Consider the following 15,443-nt stretch of genomic DNA (forward strand, 5'->3'; position numbering starts at 1 on the left):
ATTGTTGATGAAAATATTGTAAGATTTATCACTGAAAACGTATTGACTTTGTCTCACTTCAATTTATCATTAAGTACATGTGGTATTTCTATCAGTAGAGTTGACGATGTGAAAAGAAACGAGGTTAAATATTTTACTTTCATAAATATATAAATCTCAATATAATTTTTAAAAATATAAATACCAAGATACTATCGATAACTAATTAGAGGAGATAATATATAATTAGTTCATATAATATCTACATATATAAATATTACCTCAAGCCATGTGTTATAATATGAATATATTTTATAGGTCGGAGGAGATCAATTGCTTGTATTGGACAAAACTCGCGGGCCGACAAAGCCAGACCCAAGTGAAGGGGCAGGAGGCAAAATCAACTGATCAGTGTCAAACATGAAAGATCGCTAATTGGCTTTTGCATGTGAATTGTTATGTAATGCATGATAAGTATGTGTACATTTTGAAGGTTTGTTGATCACAAAGTTCAATGTTTTGTGTGTTCATGAAGTTGAAGTTGATGAACTTTTGGGTGCTTCCTTTAACATTTTCTCATCCTTTACTATTTTTAAGGCTCCTCTCATACTATAAGTTCTCGAGAGCGTTGATATATACAAAGAAATCGAGGTATAAATTTCTCCGTGCTCGAAGTTTATAGAGTAAATATTTTCCAAACCCTATTGATTTTCAAGTAGTTACCCTTCGTTATGTCATACAAGAAGTAATTTCTTAAGTTAGAACTTTGTTTTTTTTTATTTAGTCCATCTCAATTCTTCTAGAATTAATTTCTTTAATCATTCTTTATTTGATCAATTTAATATTTAGAATATTTTAAAACTAATTTATGTGTCGTAAATCGAGTTGATCGGAAATAACTGATAATTGATAAAAAATCATAATAGAGATACACATCGAATAACATCTCTACTTGCTTATATCCATAATTAATTTATTATTTGAGAATCAATTTGAATAACTAATCTGATTGTATAATTTGAATGATTGATTGAGAAAAATCTCTTCCTCAAAACCAAACTTATAAATACTCATCACCTCAATGAATAAAGATCCTCTCTTTCACAATATATTTTTCACTTCTACAAGAACATCAATCTAAAATATTGAAGTCTAGTATATACCCTCAGACCATTATGAACTGATTCATATCCTTACTTCATAGGTGTGATTAAATTTGATGTATTATATGTTGATTTGTAGGATAGTTGACTACGTAAAAGATCCATGTGTTCATACCATGGCTTTCAAGATGCATGTGAAACAAGAAGGGATCGATTGACCCACACAGAATGCTTCGATGACACACTTCCTCCTTACACTTTGGTCATCCATTTTTCAGCTTCATAGAATATTCAACAAAAAAATTTAAATTTTATATTATTGAACTAAGTTTTAATATCAATGATGAAGGTTTTTAGATTTTCAAGTTGAGCGATGATGTTGGTTAGACTTTTTTTTGTTTTGTTTTTTTGATGATGATGAGTATATTGGCCTTGACACATTAGGTGAACAAATTAATGGTCACGATCAAATATTTTATTTTCCCTGATCATATTATTTTAAGGAACTTAGCCATGTCTTACCTCATTTGTGACTAATAGTGTCCTTACCTTATAAACATTTGTGACTAACGCTTGGTCATCCTTCTTGCAACTCTCGAGTCATATTGGGGAAAACAAATGTTTGTACAACATCCTATTAATCATGAAAATAAAATAAAAGAATAGTTTGACACTATGTTATTACCATTATCATTAAAAGATTATGATCAAATATATAAAATAATATTTATATATTTAATTTTAATAGTCATAGTATTATAATATTAATCATAAATTATGAATGAAATAATTATATTATTAAATAAACCAATAAAATAGAATAAAACTGCTAATGTCGATCCCAAGTCTAGATAAAAAAAAAATAGAGGATTGTGTTAGGTTACTAACAACCCACGTAAAATTATATCAAATCTTATGAATATAGATTTTAATCAATTTTAGTATAGAGCTAAGTCGTCATTTGGAAGTAACGTGAGACATTTTCACCACGTAGGTGTCTCAAATTGTAAACTTTGAGATAGGAGATTATTTAAAAGCAACCTATCACATTAGCTTCTGGATGTGGTGCTAAGTAGGTAAGGGTTCTCCCATTATTTTGAACTAGTAAGAGTAAAGAACTTAGTCCAAGAATTCAGGGTTAGATTAATAACTTGGAATATAAAAACACTTTCAGGGAAGGGATTATAATTGATAGACACTATGATCAGAAAAAGATAAATATTATTTATTTATAAGAGACTAAGTGGGTAGAAAAAAAATTAGAGAGATTGACAGTATTATATTTAAATTTTAGTATACTAAAAATATTAAACACATAATCATATATGAATTATTATTGATAAGGATCATAAAAATAATATTATAGATGTAAGAATATTTAAAGATAGAATTATAGTTTCAAAATTTATAAAGGAAAAAATGTTCTAAATATTATTAGTGCTTATTCCCCTCAAGTAAGATTAGATCAAATTAAAAAAAAATTTAGAAGAGAATGAATGGTCATATCGGGAAAACATATGACGAATATAAAGGATGCATGAGAGCTTTAGTTATGGAGAGAGAAATAAATATGGTATTATGATTTTTAAAGTTTATAACTTCATATAATTCTATAATTATAAATACTCACCTTAAAAAGAATTAGAAAATTTTAATTACTTACCAAGTGGTCACAATTGTAATCAAATGGACTTTTTACTCACTAGAAAGATAGATAAAATTATTTATAAGAATTATAAAGTTATACCTAGCTAAAGTTTGACAAATCAATATAGGTTGATGGTATTAGATATTTAATATAGAAAATAGAAGAAAAAAAATAATAAATAAATTACTAGGACTAAATGATGAAATTTTAAAAATGATAATGTAAACTCTTTTAAAAAAAGCTAAAAAGGGAGATACTTAAAACTTAGATGAAGATAATATTAATATTATTTGGACCATGATAGCTAATAAGATTAGGAGCTTAACAAAAGTGATGCTTGATGAAACTAGAGTTAGAGGTGTAATCTCAAAGATAGAGTTGGTGGTGGTGTGAGAAAGTTTAAAATTACTAAAATATCATAGTTTAAATATTGATAAAATTATTAAAATAAAAAATAAAAAGATATAAAGAATATAAAAAATAGATTAGAAAACACTTAGTATGATAAGATATAAAGTTTATGATAAATTTTATAATAAATTAACAAAGATAGTGAAAAAGATATATATTGAATTACTAAAGCTAGAAAAAGAAAATATATGGATTTAGGTAGTATTAGATATATTAAAGATAAAGATTAAAGAATACATATTAATGATAATGTGATTAAAAAATAAAAAAAAATTATTTTTATAATTTTTTCAACAATTATTTAATAAAAGATATTTATTGATAAATATCAATGATAGATTTAATAATAATAAATTTATTCATAAAATTAGAACTAATAAAGTAAAGATGCATTAAAGAAAATAAAAATAGCTAAGAGTGTGTGGCTTGATGGTATCCCTATGGGCATTAGGAGTCTTGTATAATCATCGGATATCTTTGAGATTAAAATAATAATTTTATAAGACAGTTGTGAGATCAATAATACTTTATAGATTCAAGTATTGGATAATTAAAAAATATATTAAAAAATTTTATGTTACCAATATAAGAATATTAAGATGGATTTTTGAAGCTATTAGAAAAATATGAAAAAAATACTTTAAGATGGTTTGGGTATGTGCTTAGGAGACTTTTGAATGTTAGAAAAGATAAGCTAATTAATAATAGTGATATGAAGAGAGGTAGAGGAAGATCTAAAATAACTTTAATAAAAATTATAAATAAAATTTTAAATACTCTGAATTTAACTAAACATATGACTTTTTATATATCTCAATTACGATAAAAGATACATGTAGTTTATCCCAAATAGTTGAGATTTATAATTTTATTGTTATTATTAAAAATCAGTAAAATAGAAGGTTAAAATGATGTAAGATGTATGTCATCATCAGTTAATTTAATATTTACTTTTATATTTTTTATTATTTTATTATTTGACAGATCACTATAATAAGATTGTCTTTGATTAATATTTAAACTGTATTTATATATTTCAAAATTTTATTATTTTATTTATAAATATATAATTAATAATATTTTACTATGTATCTATCATTATCATGGTGCAAATGCTGCTTCTTTTACAATTTCTTAGTTTTTTTTTTATTTTTTGTATTATTTTTCATGAATATCTTATTTTTATTAATTTAATTTATATTATTTATTATATTCTGTAGATTATTTTAAAAAACATTGATTAAAATATAGCATTTCATTTATTTTAAATGCCAATAAAATCAAATTGTCTTTTATTAATATTTTCTTGGTTTATTTGACTGTTTGATCGTTTCAATAAAAAACAAAAGTTATTATTGTATTATTTTTATTTAAATTAATTATATAATTTTATTTTATATGTTAGTATATTTTATGATAGTTTTAATGTTATCTTATTTTACGACTATTTTTTTCATAAATTATATGTAAAGTATTTTTATAATATTAGTTTGAACCAATTTTAGAATTGGAGGACTGATTGAACCAGTTCAATGGGAGAAAAAGAAGGGGGAAAAGTGCCCTCAACTTTTCGAGGGCATTTCTAGGGAATTCTCCCATGTTAATTTTCTATTTTTATTCCTTGATATTTTTTCCTATGAAACTGTGCCAATATAGGGATGATTAATCTTCAAGCCTTCAGCACATTCTCATAATATTAATTTAATTTTAGGTATTAGAGTGAAAAAAAACTAAAATAATAATATTAATGATCATCGCTTACGATAATATTTTTTAAAGTTCTTTTTTTATTTTCTCCTAGTTGGTGCCTCTGTTTTCTTTTTTTTTTTTTTCACGCCTAGTACCACTATTTTGTATACTTTCATAAATATATTTCTATTTTTTTTCTTATCTGTTGTCTTCGTCCGATCAACACCATCGCTCTTTACTACTCATTACTAGCTACCTTCTTAGCTCGTCACGCCCATTGTCTCCATGCTCTACTCCCATCAGGAGGTATCATCGTCTTTGTGCGACGTCATTTCTTGTTCATCATGTCTATACGCTTGTGGATAATATAAGTTTACCTCTCTTACACAAGTAAAAACCACATGATTAAGGAAACCAAATCTAATCATTTCCTAAAGAATGTAAACTATTTACTTCCTAAATATCAAATCACTCATTAGGAAATAAATCAATTAATAATTTAATTGATTAGTAGAATTCCTAACTTATCCATATGATTAAGGAAACCAAATCTAATCATTTCCTTAACTATAATACACAAATATAGAAGTTAATAATAAATTAATATATCATTTATAGTAATTAATTTATGTTAAGGAAAAAAATTTATCGATGATTACACTTTGACTTGATCCAGCTTCCGATTGATACAAATAGGGACTCATGGTTCGACTTCCACATCTCAAAGTTGAGAGGTTGAGAGGTTGAGAGGCAAGAGAAGTGAAGCCAGTGAAGAGAGAGAGAGAGAGAGAGAGAGAGAGAGAGAGAGAGAGAGAATGACGATAATAGGGAAGAAAGCCTCTTATGCCATTGCATCATCTGCCTCTCGCCAATCCTCTTCTTTGTGGCAGTCTATCATAAGAGTCGGTGCTGCTCGTCTGGGCTGGCCATACTCCATTGATCCCAAAGATTCTCGTGATACAGAAAAAGAGAACGAGATGCAACCCACGGTGAGATCTCTCATTGATATGATAGGGATAATTATAGTTTATTTTTTTATAATTAATTATCTTTAGTATCTCGTTCTTTATATTTTAAAAATTATATTGAGAACTTTATATTTATGAAAATAAAATATTTAATCTCATTTCTTTTCACGTCGTCGATTATTGATGAAAACACCGTAGGATTTATCAATGAAAATGTGTTAACTTTATCTCACTTTAGTTTATCACTAATATTTTCGTCAACAGAATTGACGACGTGAGAAGAAACGAAATTAAATGTTTTACTTTCATAAATATATGAATCTCAATATAACTTTTAAAAATATAGAGATCGAAATACTAAAGATAACTAATTAGAGGAGATAATATATAATTAGTTTATATAATACCTGTATATATAAATATTATCTCAAGTCTTGTGTTATAATATCAATATATTTTATAGGTCGGAGGAGATCAATTGCCTGTATTGAACAAAACTCAACGCGGGCCGACAAAGCCAGACCCAAGTGAAGGGGAAGGAGGCAAAATCAACTGATCAGTGTCAAACATGAAAGATCGCTAATTGGCTTTTGCATGTGAATTGTTATGTAATGCATGATAAGTATGTGTACATTTTGAAGGTTTGTTGATCACAAAGTTCAATGTTTTGTGTGTTCATGAAGTTGAAGTTGAACTTTTGGGTACTTCGTTTAACATTTTCTCATCCTTTACTATTTTTAAGGCTCCTCTCATACTATAAGTTCTCGAGATATAAATTTATTCGTGCTCGAAGTTTATGGAGTAAATATTTTTCAAACCCTATTGATTTTCAAGTAGTTACCCTTCGTTATGTCAGAAGTAATTTCTTAAGTTAGTACTTTGTTATTTTATTTAGTCCATCTCAATTCTTCTAGAATTAATTTCTTTAATCATTCTTTATTAGATCAATTTAATATCTAGAATATTTTAAAACTAATTTATGTGTCGTAAATTGAGTTGATCGGAAATAACTAGCCCATAAACTCATTCACCTTATAATTGATAAAAAATCTTGATAGAGATACACATCGAATAACATCTCTACTTGCTTATATCCTTAATTAATTTATGATTTGAGAATCAATTTGAATGATTGATTGAGAAAAATCTCTCCCTCAAAACCTATAAATACTCATCATCTCAATGAATAAAGATCCTCCCTTTCACAATATATTCTTCACTTCTACAAGAACATCGATCTAAAATATTGAAGTCTAGTATATACCCACCCTCAGACCATTACGAACTGATTCATAACCTTACTTCATAGGTGTGATTAAATTTGATGTATTATATGTTGATTTGTAGGATAGTTGACCACGTAAAAGATCCATATGTTCATACCATGACTTTCAAGATGCTTCGATGACACACTTCCTCTTTACACTTTGGTCATCCATTTTTCAGCTTCATAGAATATTCAACAAAAAAAAATTAATTTTATATTATTAAACTAAGTTTTAATATCAATGATGAAGGTTTTTAGATTTTCAAGTTGAGCGATGATGTTGGTCAGACTTTTTTGTTTTTTTTGATGATGATGAGTATGTTGGCCTTGACACATTAGGTGAACAAATTAATGGCCACGATCAAATTTTTTTTTTTCCCTGATCATATTATTTTAAGGAACTTAGCCATGTCTTACCTCATTTGTGACTAATAGTGTCCTTACCTTATAAACGTGAAGGCTAACGCTTGGTCATCCTTCTTGCAACTCTCGAGTCATATTGGGGAAAACAAATGTTTGTACAACATCCTATTAATCATGAAAATAAAATAAAAGGATAGTTTGACACTATGTTATTACCATTATCATTAAAAGATTATGATCAAATATATAAAATAATATTTATATAATTAATTTTAATAGTCATAGTATTATAATATTAATCATAAATTATGAATGAAACAATTATATTATTAAATAAACTAATAAAATAGAATAACACTGCTAATGTCAATCCCAAGTCTAAATAAAAAAAAAAGTAGAGAATTGCGTTAGGTCACTAACAACCCACATAAAATTATATCAAATCTTATGAATATGAATTTTAATCAATTTTAGTATAGAGCTAAGTCGTCATTTGGAAGTAACGTGAGACATTTTCACCACCTAGGTGTCTCAAATTGCAAACTTTGAGATAGGAGATTATCTAAAAGCAACCTATTACATTAGCTTTTGGATGTGGTGCTAAGTAGGTAAGGGTTCTCTCGTTATTTTGAACCAGTAAGAGTAAAGAACTTAGTCCAAGAATTGAGGGTTAGATTAGTATCTTGAAATATAAAAACACTTTCAGGGATTAGAATCGATAGACGAAAAAGATAAATATTATTTATTTATAAGAGACTAAGCGGGTAGAAAAAAAATTAGAGAGATTGACAGTATTATATTTAAAATTTAGTATACTAAAAATATTAAACACATAATCATATATGAATTATTATTGATAAGGATCATAAAAATAATATTGTAGATGTAAAAAGATTTGAAGATAGAATTATAGTTTCAAAATTTATAAAGGAAAAAATATTTTAAATATCATTATAGTTTTTAAAACCACAATAGTTAGAACAAGAATTGAGTATTGGATAATTAAGACAATTGTGAGATCAATAGAAAAATATGAAAAAAATACTTTAAGATGATTTGGGTATGTGCTTAGGAGACTTTCGAACGTCGTAGTTAGAAAATATAAGCTAATTAATAATAATGGTATGAAAAGAGGTAGAGGAAGATCTAAAATAACTTTAATAAAAATATAAATAAAAATTTAAATACTCTAAATTTAATTAAACATATGACTTTTTATATCTTTCAATTACGAGAAAAGATACATGTAGTTTATCCCAAATAGTTGAGATTTATAATTTTGTTATTATTACTGAAATCAGTAAAATAGAAGGTTAAAATGATGTAAGATGTATGTCATCACCAGTTAATTTAATATTTACTTTTATATTTTTGTTATTGTATTATTTGACATATCACTATAATAAGATTGTCTTTGATTAATATTTAAACTTTATTTATTTGTTTCACAATTTTATTATTTTATTTATAAATATATAATTAATAATATTTTACTATGTATCTATCATTATCATGGTGCAAATGCTGCTTCTTTTACAATTTCTTATTTTTTTTAATTTTTTTGTATTATTTTTCATGAATATATTTTTTTTATTAATTTAATTTCTATTATTTATTATATTCTATAGATTATTTTAACAAACATTGATTAAAATATAGCATTTCATTTATTTTAAATGCCAATAAAATCAAATTGTCTTTTATTAATATTTTCTTGGTTTATTTGACTGTTTGATCGTTTCAATAAAAAACAAATGTTATTATTGTATTATTTTTATTTAAATTAATTGTATAATTTTATTTTATATGTTATTATATTTTATGATAGTTTTAATGTTATCTTATTTTATGATTATTTTTTTCATAAATTATATATAAAGTATTTTTATAATATTAGTTTGAACCAATTTTAGAATTGGAGGACTGATTGAACCAGTTCAATGGGAGAAAAAGAAGCGGGAAAAGTGCCCTCAACTTTTCGAGGGTATTTTCATCTTTTCGAGAGCATTTCTAGGGAATTCTCCCATGTTAATTTTCTATTTTTATTCCTTGATTTTTTTTTCCTATGGAACTGTGCCAATATAGGGATGATTAATCTTCAAGCCTTCAGCACATTCTCATAATATTAATTTAATTTTAGGTATTACAGTGAAAAAAACTAAAATAATAATATTAATGATCATCGCTTACGATAATATTTTTTAAAGTTCTTTTTTTATTTTCTCGTAGTTGGTGCCTTTGTTTTTTTTTTTTTTTTCACGCGAGGTACCACTATTTTTTATACTTTCATAAATGTATTTCTATTTTTTTTTCTTATCTGTTGTCTTCGTCTGATCAACACCATCGCTCTTTACTACTCATTGCTAGCTACCTTCTTAGTTCGTCACGCCTATTTGTCTCCATGCTCTGCTCCCATCAGGAGATATCATCGTCTTTGTGCGACGTCTTTTCTCGTTCATCATGTCTATACGCTTGTGGACAATATAAGTTTACCTCTCTCACATAAGTAAAAACCACAAACAACAAAGACAAAAATGTTGTGAATGGTCATCGAATGAGGTGTCACCTTGATGTGGGCAATAGTCTTATAGTGGGTGATGGCCATACAAGCATCGTGGGTTAAGGGTGTGGTGAGAGAAGGTATCATGGGATATAAGGATATACCAAAAAATATCCTTGTGGGCATGCGTTTGACCATGATCCTCTGATATAGGCAATAAAACTTAACCACAATTATATTTCTAATAGAATTATAATCATTATTATCATTTTGGGCTCAGTCAGGATTGATCCAGTTGTCAAAGGTTGTGAAGCCCTCAAGCAATGGTCATTAATTGGGTGCAGGTGGATGACAATGCAACGTCGTTGGCGAAATTGTAAGACTGCAAGGTGATGAGTAGAAAAGAGATGAGAAAGACATTTTCAAGATTATTAGGGATACCTTCTTGTAAAAAATAAAAATGATCATATATATATATATATATAATAAGGTCTAGCCGCGCACGAGCGCCACCAACTTGGTAAGGCAAGTAACAGACTCTTTCCACGTGTCTGAGCGCCTAATAATGACGTGATGAGGGGTTGCCAATGAACGCTCATGATGGTCGAGATCTCATCAAGTGCAGATGTACGTGGATCCGATAGTACTGGGAAACCCAAGAAAATGAATCCGGGTAGGTGGCGCAGCAGCTCCACGAATATTAATGGTAGCCACAGAAAGACCCGATGCCACCGGTGAGACAACCACCACGCAACAAAATATTCTAGATAAGATTGGATCTCCAACGTGGCGACACCTAATGCGAACGTGACGCGAACCATTAAGTACACATCACCGACCCCGGGTGAACCGCAATGGTGATGGATCGCATCATGGCAGTGCCAGCCTCAGGATAACATGCAGCTATGCATGTTCTTTGGACTTATCGGCACCACGTTTTCCACCTGAAACAAATGAAACAACCAAATCGATCTCTATGAACCTATAGTTTCTCTCACATACCACCGTTCAATTAGTAGCTGCTCATACATGTAATGCTCCCAACAACGGGTACAAAGAGTCAAAAGCCGCTCGACGCAAGACCAAGCAATCGAAACTTTGACGGATTCAAAATTATGATCTCCGGTCAATCTCCCACCAACCCCTCCCACGCCCCACATGCCACAAACCACCAACCATGGTTGTATATCGTAACAACCGTTCGGACAGTAAATATCACGAATTATCGGCTCTCTATTTATTATAAAAATATGTATCTTTTATTTTTACAAAATTATGATTTTATTAATATTTTCTTAAATTAAAAAAAAATATTCTGTCACATAAAATAACATTAATCCAAATTTCAATTCGTTTTTTCATGAAGTCAGACAAAGGCGGTGAATGTCTCAGTGGTATTATCGTGAAATAATAATATTCTACCCCGCCGGCTAAAGATATAAATGCAACACCCCCAAAACCTCCGGCTGTCCTGAGCCATTCAACGGGCCGTTATCGTGCCGGCGGTGCATCCTCTCCCCGATCTGTTGGGTTTCCGGCCGAATTCTCATCCTCCCATCGAGACGGGGGTTGATGCAATGCCCTGCTGATCTTGATGGGAGGTGAGTCTTCCGGTGATTTACAGTGAATTGTAAACTCCTATTTTGGTTCGGTTTGGTTTGATCGAGCGATGGAGATGGCCGCGGTGCTGAGCTTGCAATCCTGTTCCTTGATCGGCTTGGACAGATCCGGAAACAAGAATGGTTGCTCCGTGAGGCTTCCGGATCGGTGGTCGGAGCAGAGAAAGGTGCAGGCGGTTAGATTTGGAGATTCAAGGAACATTGGGGCTCCACTTCGATCTGGTTATCCGGAACTGAAGATTGCATGTTGCTCCAAGAAAAATATGGGTGAGTATATCTTTTAGGCTGTTTGATTTGTGCCCATTTTTATTGAAATTTTTTATTCAAAGATTTCTTTCATTAGAGTAACAGAAAGAAAAAAGAACCTAAATTCTGTGATTTAGAATAAAAGTACTTCGTAGTTCTTTGAGCTGAGAAATCTTGTGGTTACTTGGAAGTGATCTGTAAACGATACAAGGATTGCAATGTTTTAGGAAAAGTGGAGCGAAAAATATAGGTTTTGGGGAGTAATTTATGAGGACATGAAAGATATATGTTATTATCCTTTGTTATCCGTCTTTGTTCTTATGGAAGTTGGAAAGCACTTCATGATTGATTTAAAGGTCCTCTCGGATTATTCCCATAAGTTATGGAATTTCCTTCATCGCTACTCATATATTTGCCTGATGGTGCTCTATAAAGATATGATAGTGCTTAGATCATGTTATCGACATGCTTCGGAGGTGGGGTTTCAAGTTTCTTAATTATGCTTTTTCAAGAGTTAAGTTGCCTTGTTTACGTCTATGGTTCTATTCAGAAACAAGTAGTAGCAAAACATCAAATTGGTGTCGAGACATGCTCGATGTTCGGCATGCTTACAAAAAAGATCCTAATGATGGTTGGTTTATTGGCAAATTTTGCAATTGAAGAAAAGACTTTTGAGTTATATATGTCTGTCAACGACATGGATGACTACTTCCATCCTGGTAAGTGTATTTTGGACAAATATGCAGGAGCCCTATTTTCTAATATCAAATTGGGTATGTCTGCCTGTTGATCCTACTATTTACTGATTTACTTGTCCTGTCCTTTAAATTTAAAATCCATACCTCTCGTTCAATTTGATCTTTGTTCTTCCTTTTTGTGAATTTCCAAATTTATCTGAGCTTTTATTTACCAATTTATTATTCATGTTTTAACATCGAGTTTTCAAGAACATCGAACATCTGTCAGTGAGTGTTTACCAATGATATGGACTCTGTTTTTGGATTTGAAAATTAATTCCCACAACTTTCTTTGGTCATTAGTTGTCCTTATGTGTCTTTTTTTACCATGTAGGATCGGAGAACTTCCATAACTCTGTTGATGCAGCTCTCATACTCAAGGTAGGAAATTATGCCTTTGATGGATGATGTTATGTTGTCATTCGAGTAAAACACAAACAAGGATAAGTAGTCAAATTGTCTGTTTCCAATGATCTGACTGATAGAAGGCATTTAATTGCAGAATAAGTCAGAAGATGTTTTTCCCTACTTGAATGGGCGTTGTATATATCTTGTTGGTGAGTATCTGATTGATGAAGATGTCAATAGTCAGTTAGGTGTCTATGTTAAACAGTTGTTCTTTTGTTTCTGTGGTGACCTAATATTAAACTGTATTTCCACAGGAATGATGGGTTCTGGGAAGAGTACAGTAGGAAAGATATTATCTGAAGTGCTATGCTATTCTTTTTTCGATAGGTGCGTTTCTATTGATGTGCAAAATAGTCATTGACTTGGTGTACTCGTATGTAGGAAACTATATAATGCCTATTATAGTGCTTATGCTTCTGGGGGATAAAATTTGTGTGCTTATTGGTTTTTTCCAGTGATAAATTGGTCGAGCAGGCGGTTGGTGTTTCATCTGTTGCTCAGATTTTTAAGGACCATAGCGAAGCCTTCTTCCGAGATAATGAGGTCCTTTCAACTTACCTTGTTGGTAGTTGGATCCTGAGTCTTTATTCACAGTCATTAGACAATAGAAGAGGTTAAACAATTATTGTAGTGATGGTAGAAGAGAAGACATAAAAAAAATTAATAGAGATTATAAATAAATATTCACAATACTCTTAGGTTAACCAAAAATATGATTTTTTACATAGCTCATATCTCAATGATGGAAACAGATCCAGATCATTATGGTTTTATTGCTATAGTAGTCAATAATAAATATGTGTTTTACTATTTTATAACATCAACATCTTAAAAATAGGTCAAGTTCTGTATTTAACATGCATTTTTCAGGAAAAGAAAACTAGAGACTAAATCCTTATTCTTCTCTCTGGTACATGTTCAGAGTAAAGTGCTGAAGGACTTGTCATCTATGCACCGCTTGGTTGTTGCGACTGGTGGTGGTGCTGTCATTCGACCAATCAACTGGTAGGAGGCTGATGCATGTGATTGTAGGTTCACTTTCTTGGTGTCAACATGAATCACTGTGATTTATGTTTTCAGGAAGTATATGAAGCAGGGGCTAACAGTCTGGTTAGATGTTCCTTTGGAAGCTCTAGCAAGGCGAATTGCTGCTGTGGGTACTGCTTCCCGCCCTCTCCTGCATCAAGAATCTGGTGATCCTTACAAAAAGGTATACTTGTCATCTAAGCACCATTGATTCATGTCTTAATCATTACCTATCTCAGGTATGAATATGAGTTGATGATGATGCTCAGTCCTTTCTGGCTCATGCTAAGTGGTTCTATTTAAGATGGAAAGATTAACTTAAATGTATGAATAATTTTCTTCTCTGCAGTTGTCTTGTTTGCTAAAATTTTTTTCTACTTTTACTATATTTGTTTAGCCAACCTTGCAGATAATCAATTTGCGAAGCTTCGTTCGGTAGGAAAATTGTGTATGTTATTTGCATAGAAAAAGATAATGGTCTAACCAAGGTCTTCAATTTCGAATAATACCGCTTGTACCAAGCAGTACGTACCGATACACGGATCGCCTACTATCGGACGGTATATATATATATATATATATATATATATATATATATATATACCGAGCAATATACCGAACGGTATATCGCTCGGTATATAGTACCGTACCGTACCGAGCGAATCTCGAAACTCTAGTACGGTACGATATTTCAATCCTTGGGTCTAACGAACTAACTTAAAGCTATAGGTGTATATCAGGAAATTTTTATATGCTGCATGTATGTTATTATTGATCATGGCTTAAATGTGGCTGTTGTTCAGGCTTTTGCAAAGCTTACTACACTCTCAGAGCAAAGGGGGAAGGCATATGCCAATGCTGATGCAAGAGTATGCCTTGATGGTATGCTTGTGTTAATTAATGTGTGCTTACGGTATATTAGCAAACATTTGAGCTCCAACAAGACTTCCCCCTATGGATCGATCAATTATTTTTTGCCTTAACATTGCTTGGATTAAATTGAGTAACTCCAAAATCTTCATTGTTCATGCAGATATTGCAGCTAAACAGGGTCATGGAGACGTTTCTGTCCTTACACCAACTGATATAGCCCTCGAGGCACGTAACTCTCCTGTTTACAGTATTTTATTCGTGTCTCAAGTTTCAAAACCTTCAAAGATTCCTTAAAGAATCTTACTTAAAACTAAAACATGTCTAAAATCTCTTCGTTCTGTTCTGCAGGCGCTTATGAAGCTTGAGTGCTTCCTTTCTGAGAACTCATCGGTTACCAATAGCCAATATATTCAGGGTTGAATACCTCATCATCCCTGGATCCTATCTTAATTGCACCTTGTGCCTTTTACAACTTTTTTATCATTTTTTTAGTATTTATTCATTGAAATAAGTTGCTGCTCAGTATTGTTAAGTGAATAAAATTGCTGCAAAGAGCTTCAACGTCCAGATGTTTGAGGAAATTTCCCAGCATCTAAATTGGCTTCA

At 30.4% G+C, this 15,443-nt stretch overlaps 1 protein-coding gene across 2 annotated transcripts; it reads left to right on the forward strand.

The window, feature by feature from the left end:
• Positions 1-11,383: 11,383 nt before the first annotated feature.
• Positions 11,384-15,443, forward strand: LOC135593888 (shikimate kinase 3, chloroplastic-like). Of its 2 annotated transcripts, XM_065084207.1 has the most exons (11): positions 11,384-11,529; positions 11,654-11,814; positions 12,865-12,911; positions 13,033-13,087; positions 13,193-13,265; positions 13,394-13,481; positions 13,861-13,943; positions 14,019-14,148; positions 14,768-14,846; positions 14,998-15,062; positions 15,186-15,443. In XM_065084207.1, the coding sequence occupies exons 1-11, from the start codon at positions 11,501-11,503 to the stop codon at positions 15,255-15,257; spliced, it is 882 nt and encodes a 293-aa protein (XP_064940279.1). In that variant the 5' UTR covers positions 11,384-11,500; the 3' UTR covers positions 15,258-15,443. The 2 variants fall into 2 exon arrangements, with proteins under 2 accessions (XP_064940279.1, XP_064940278.1); XM_065084206.1 differs by having other exon boundaries at positions 11,449-11,814.

The sequence above is a fragment of the Musa acuminata genome, chromosome BXJ1-9 (genome assembly GCF_036884655.1).
Source record: "Musa acuminata AAA Group cultivar baxijiao chromosome BXJ1-9, Cavendish_Baxijiao_AAA, whole genome shotgun sequence".
NCBI classification, from domain to species: domain Eukaryota; kingdom Viridiplantae; phylum Streptophyta; class Magnoliopsida; order Zingiberales; family Musaceae; genus Musa; species Musa acuminata.

What these genes read in the sequence shown, in the direction of transcription:
- LOC135593888 (XM_065084206.1), top strand. Translation starts at nt 11,598, where the DNA reads ATGGAGATGGCCGCGGTGCTGAGCTTGCAATCCTGTTCCTTGATCGGC. An exon ending in CTGGTGATCCTTACAAAAAG is followed by an intron (nt 14,149 to 14,767) that starts GTATACTTGTCA and finishes GCTGTTGTTCAG; the next exon opens with GCTTTTGCAAAGCTTACTAC. An exon ending in CAACTGATATAGCCCTCGAG is followed by an intron (nt 15,063 to 15,185) that starts GCACGTAACTCT and finishes TCTGTTCTGCAG; the next exon opens with GCGCTTATGAAGCTTGAGTG.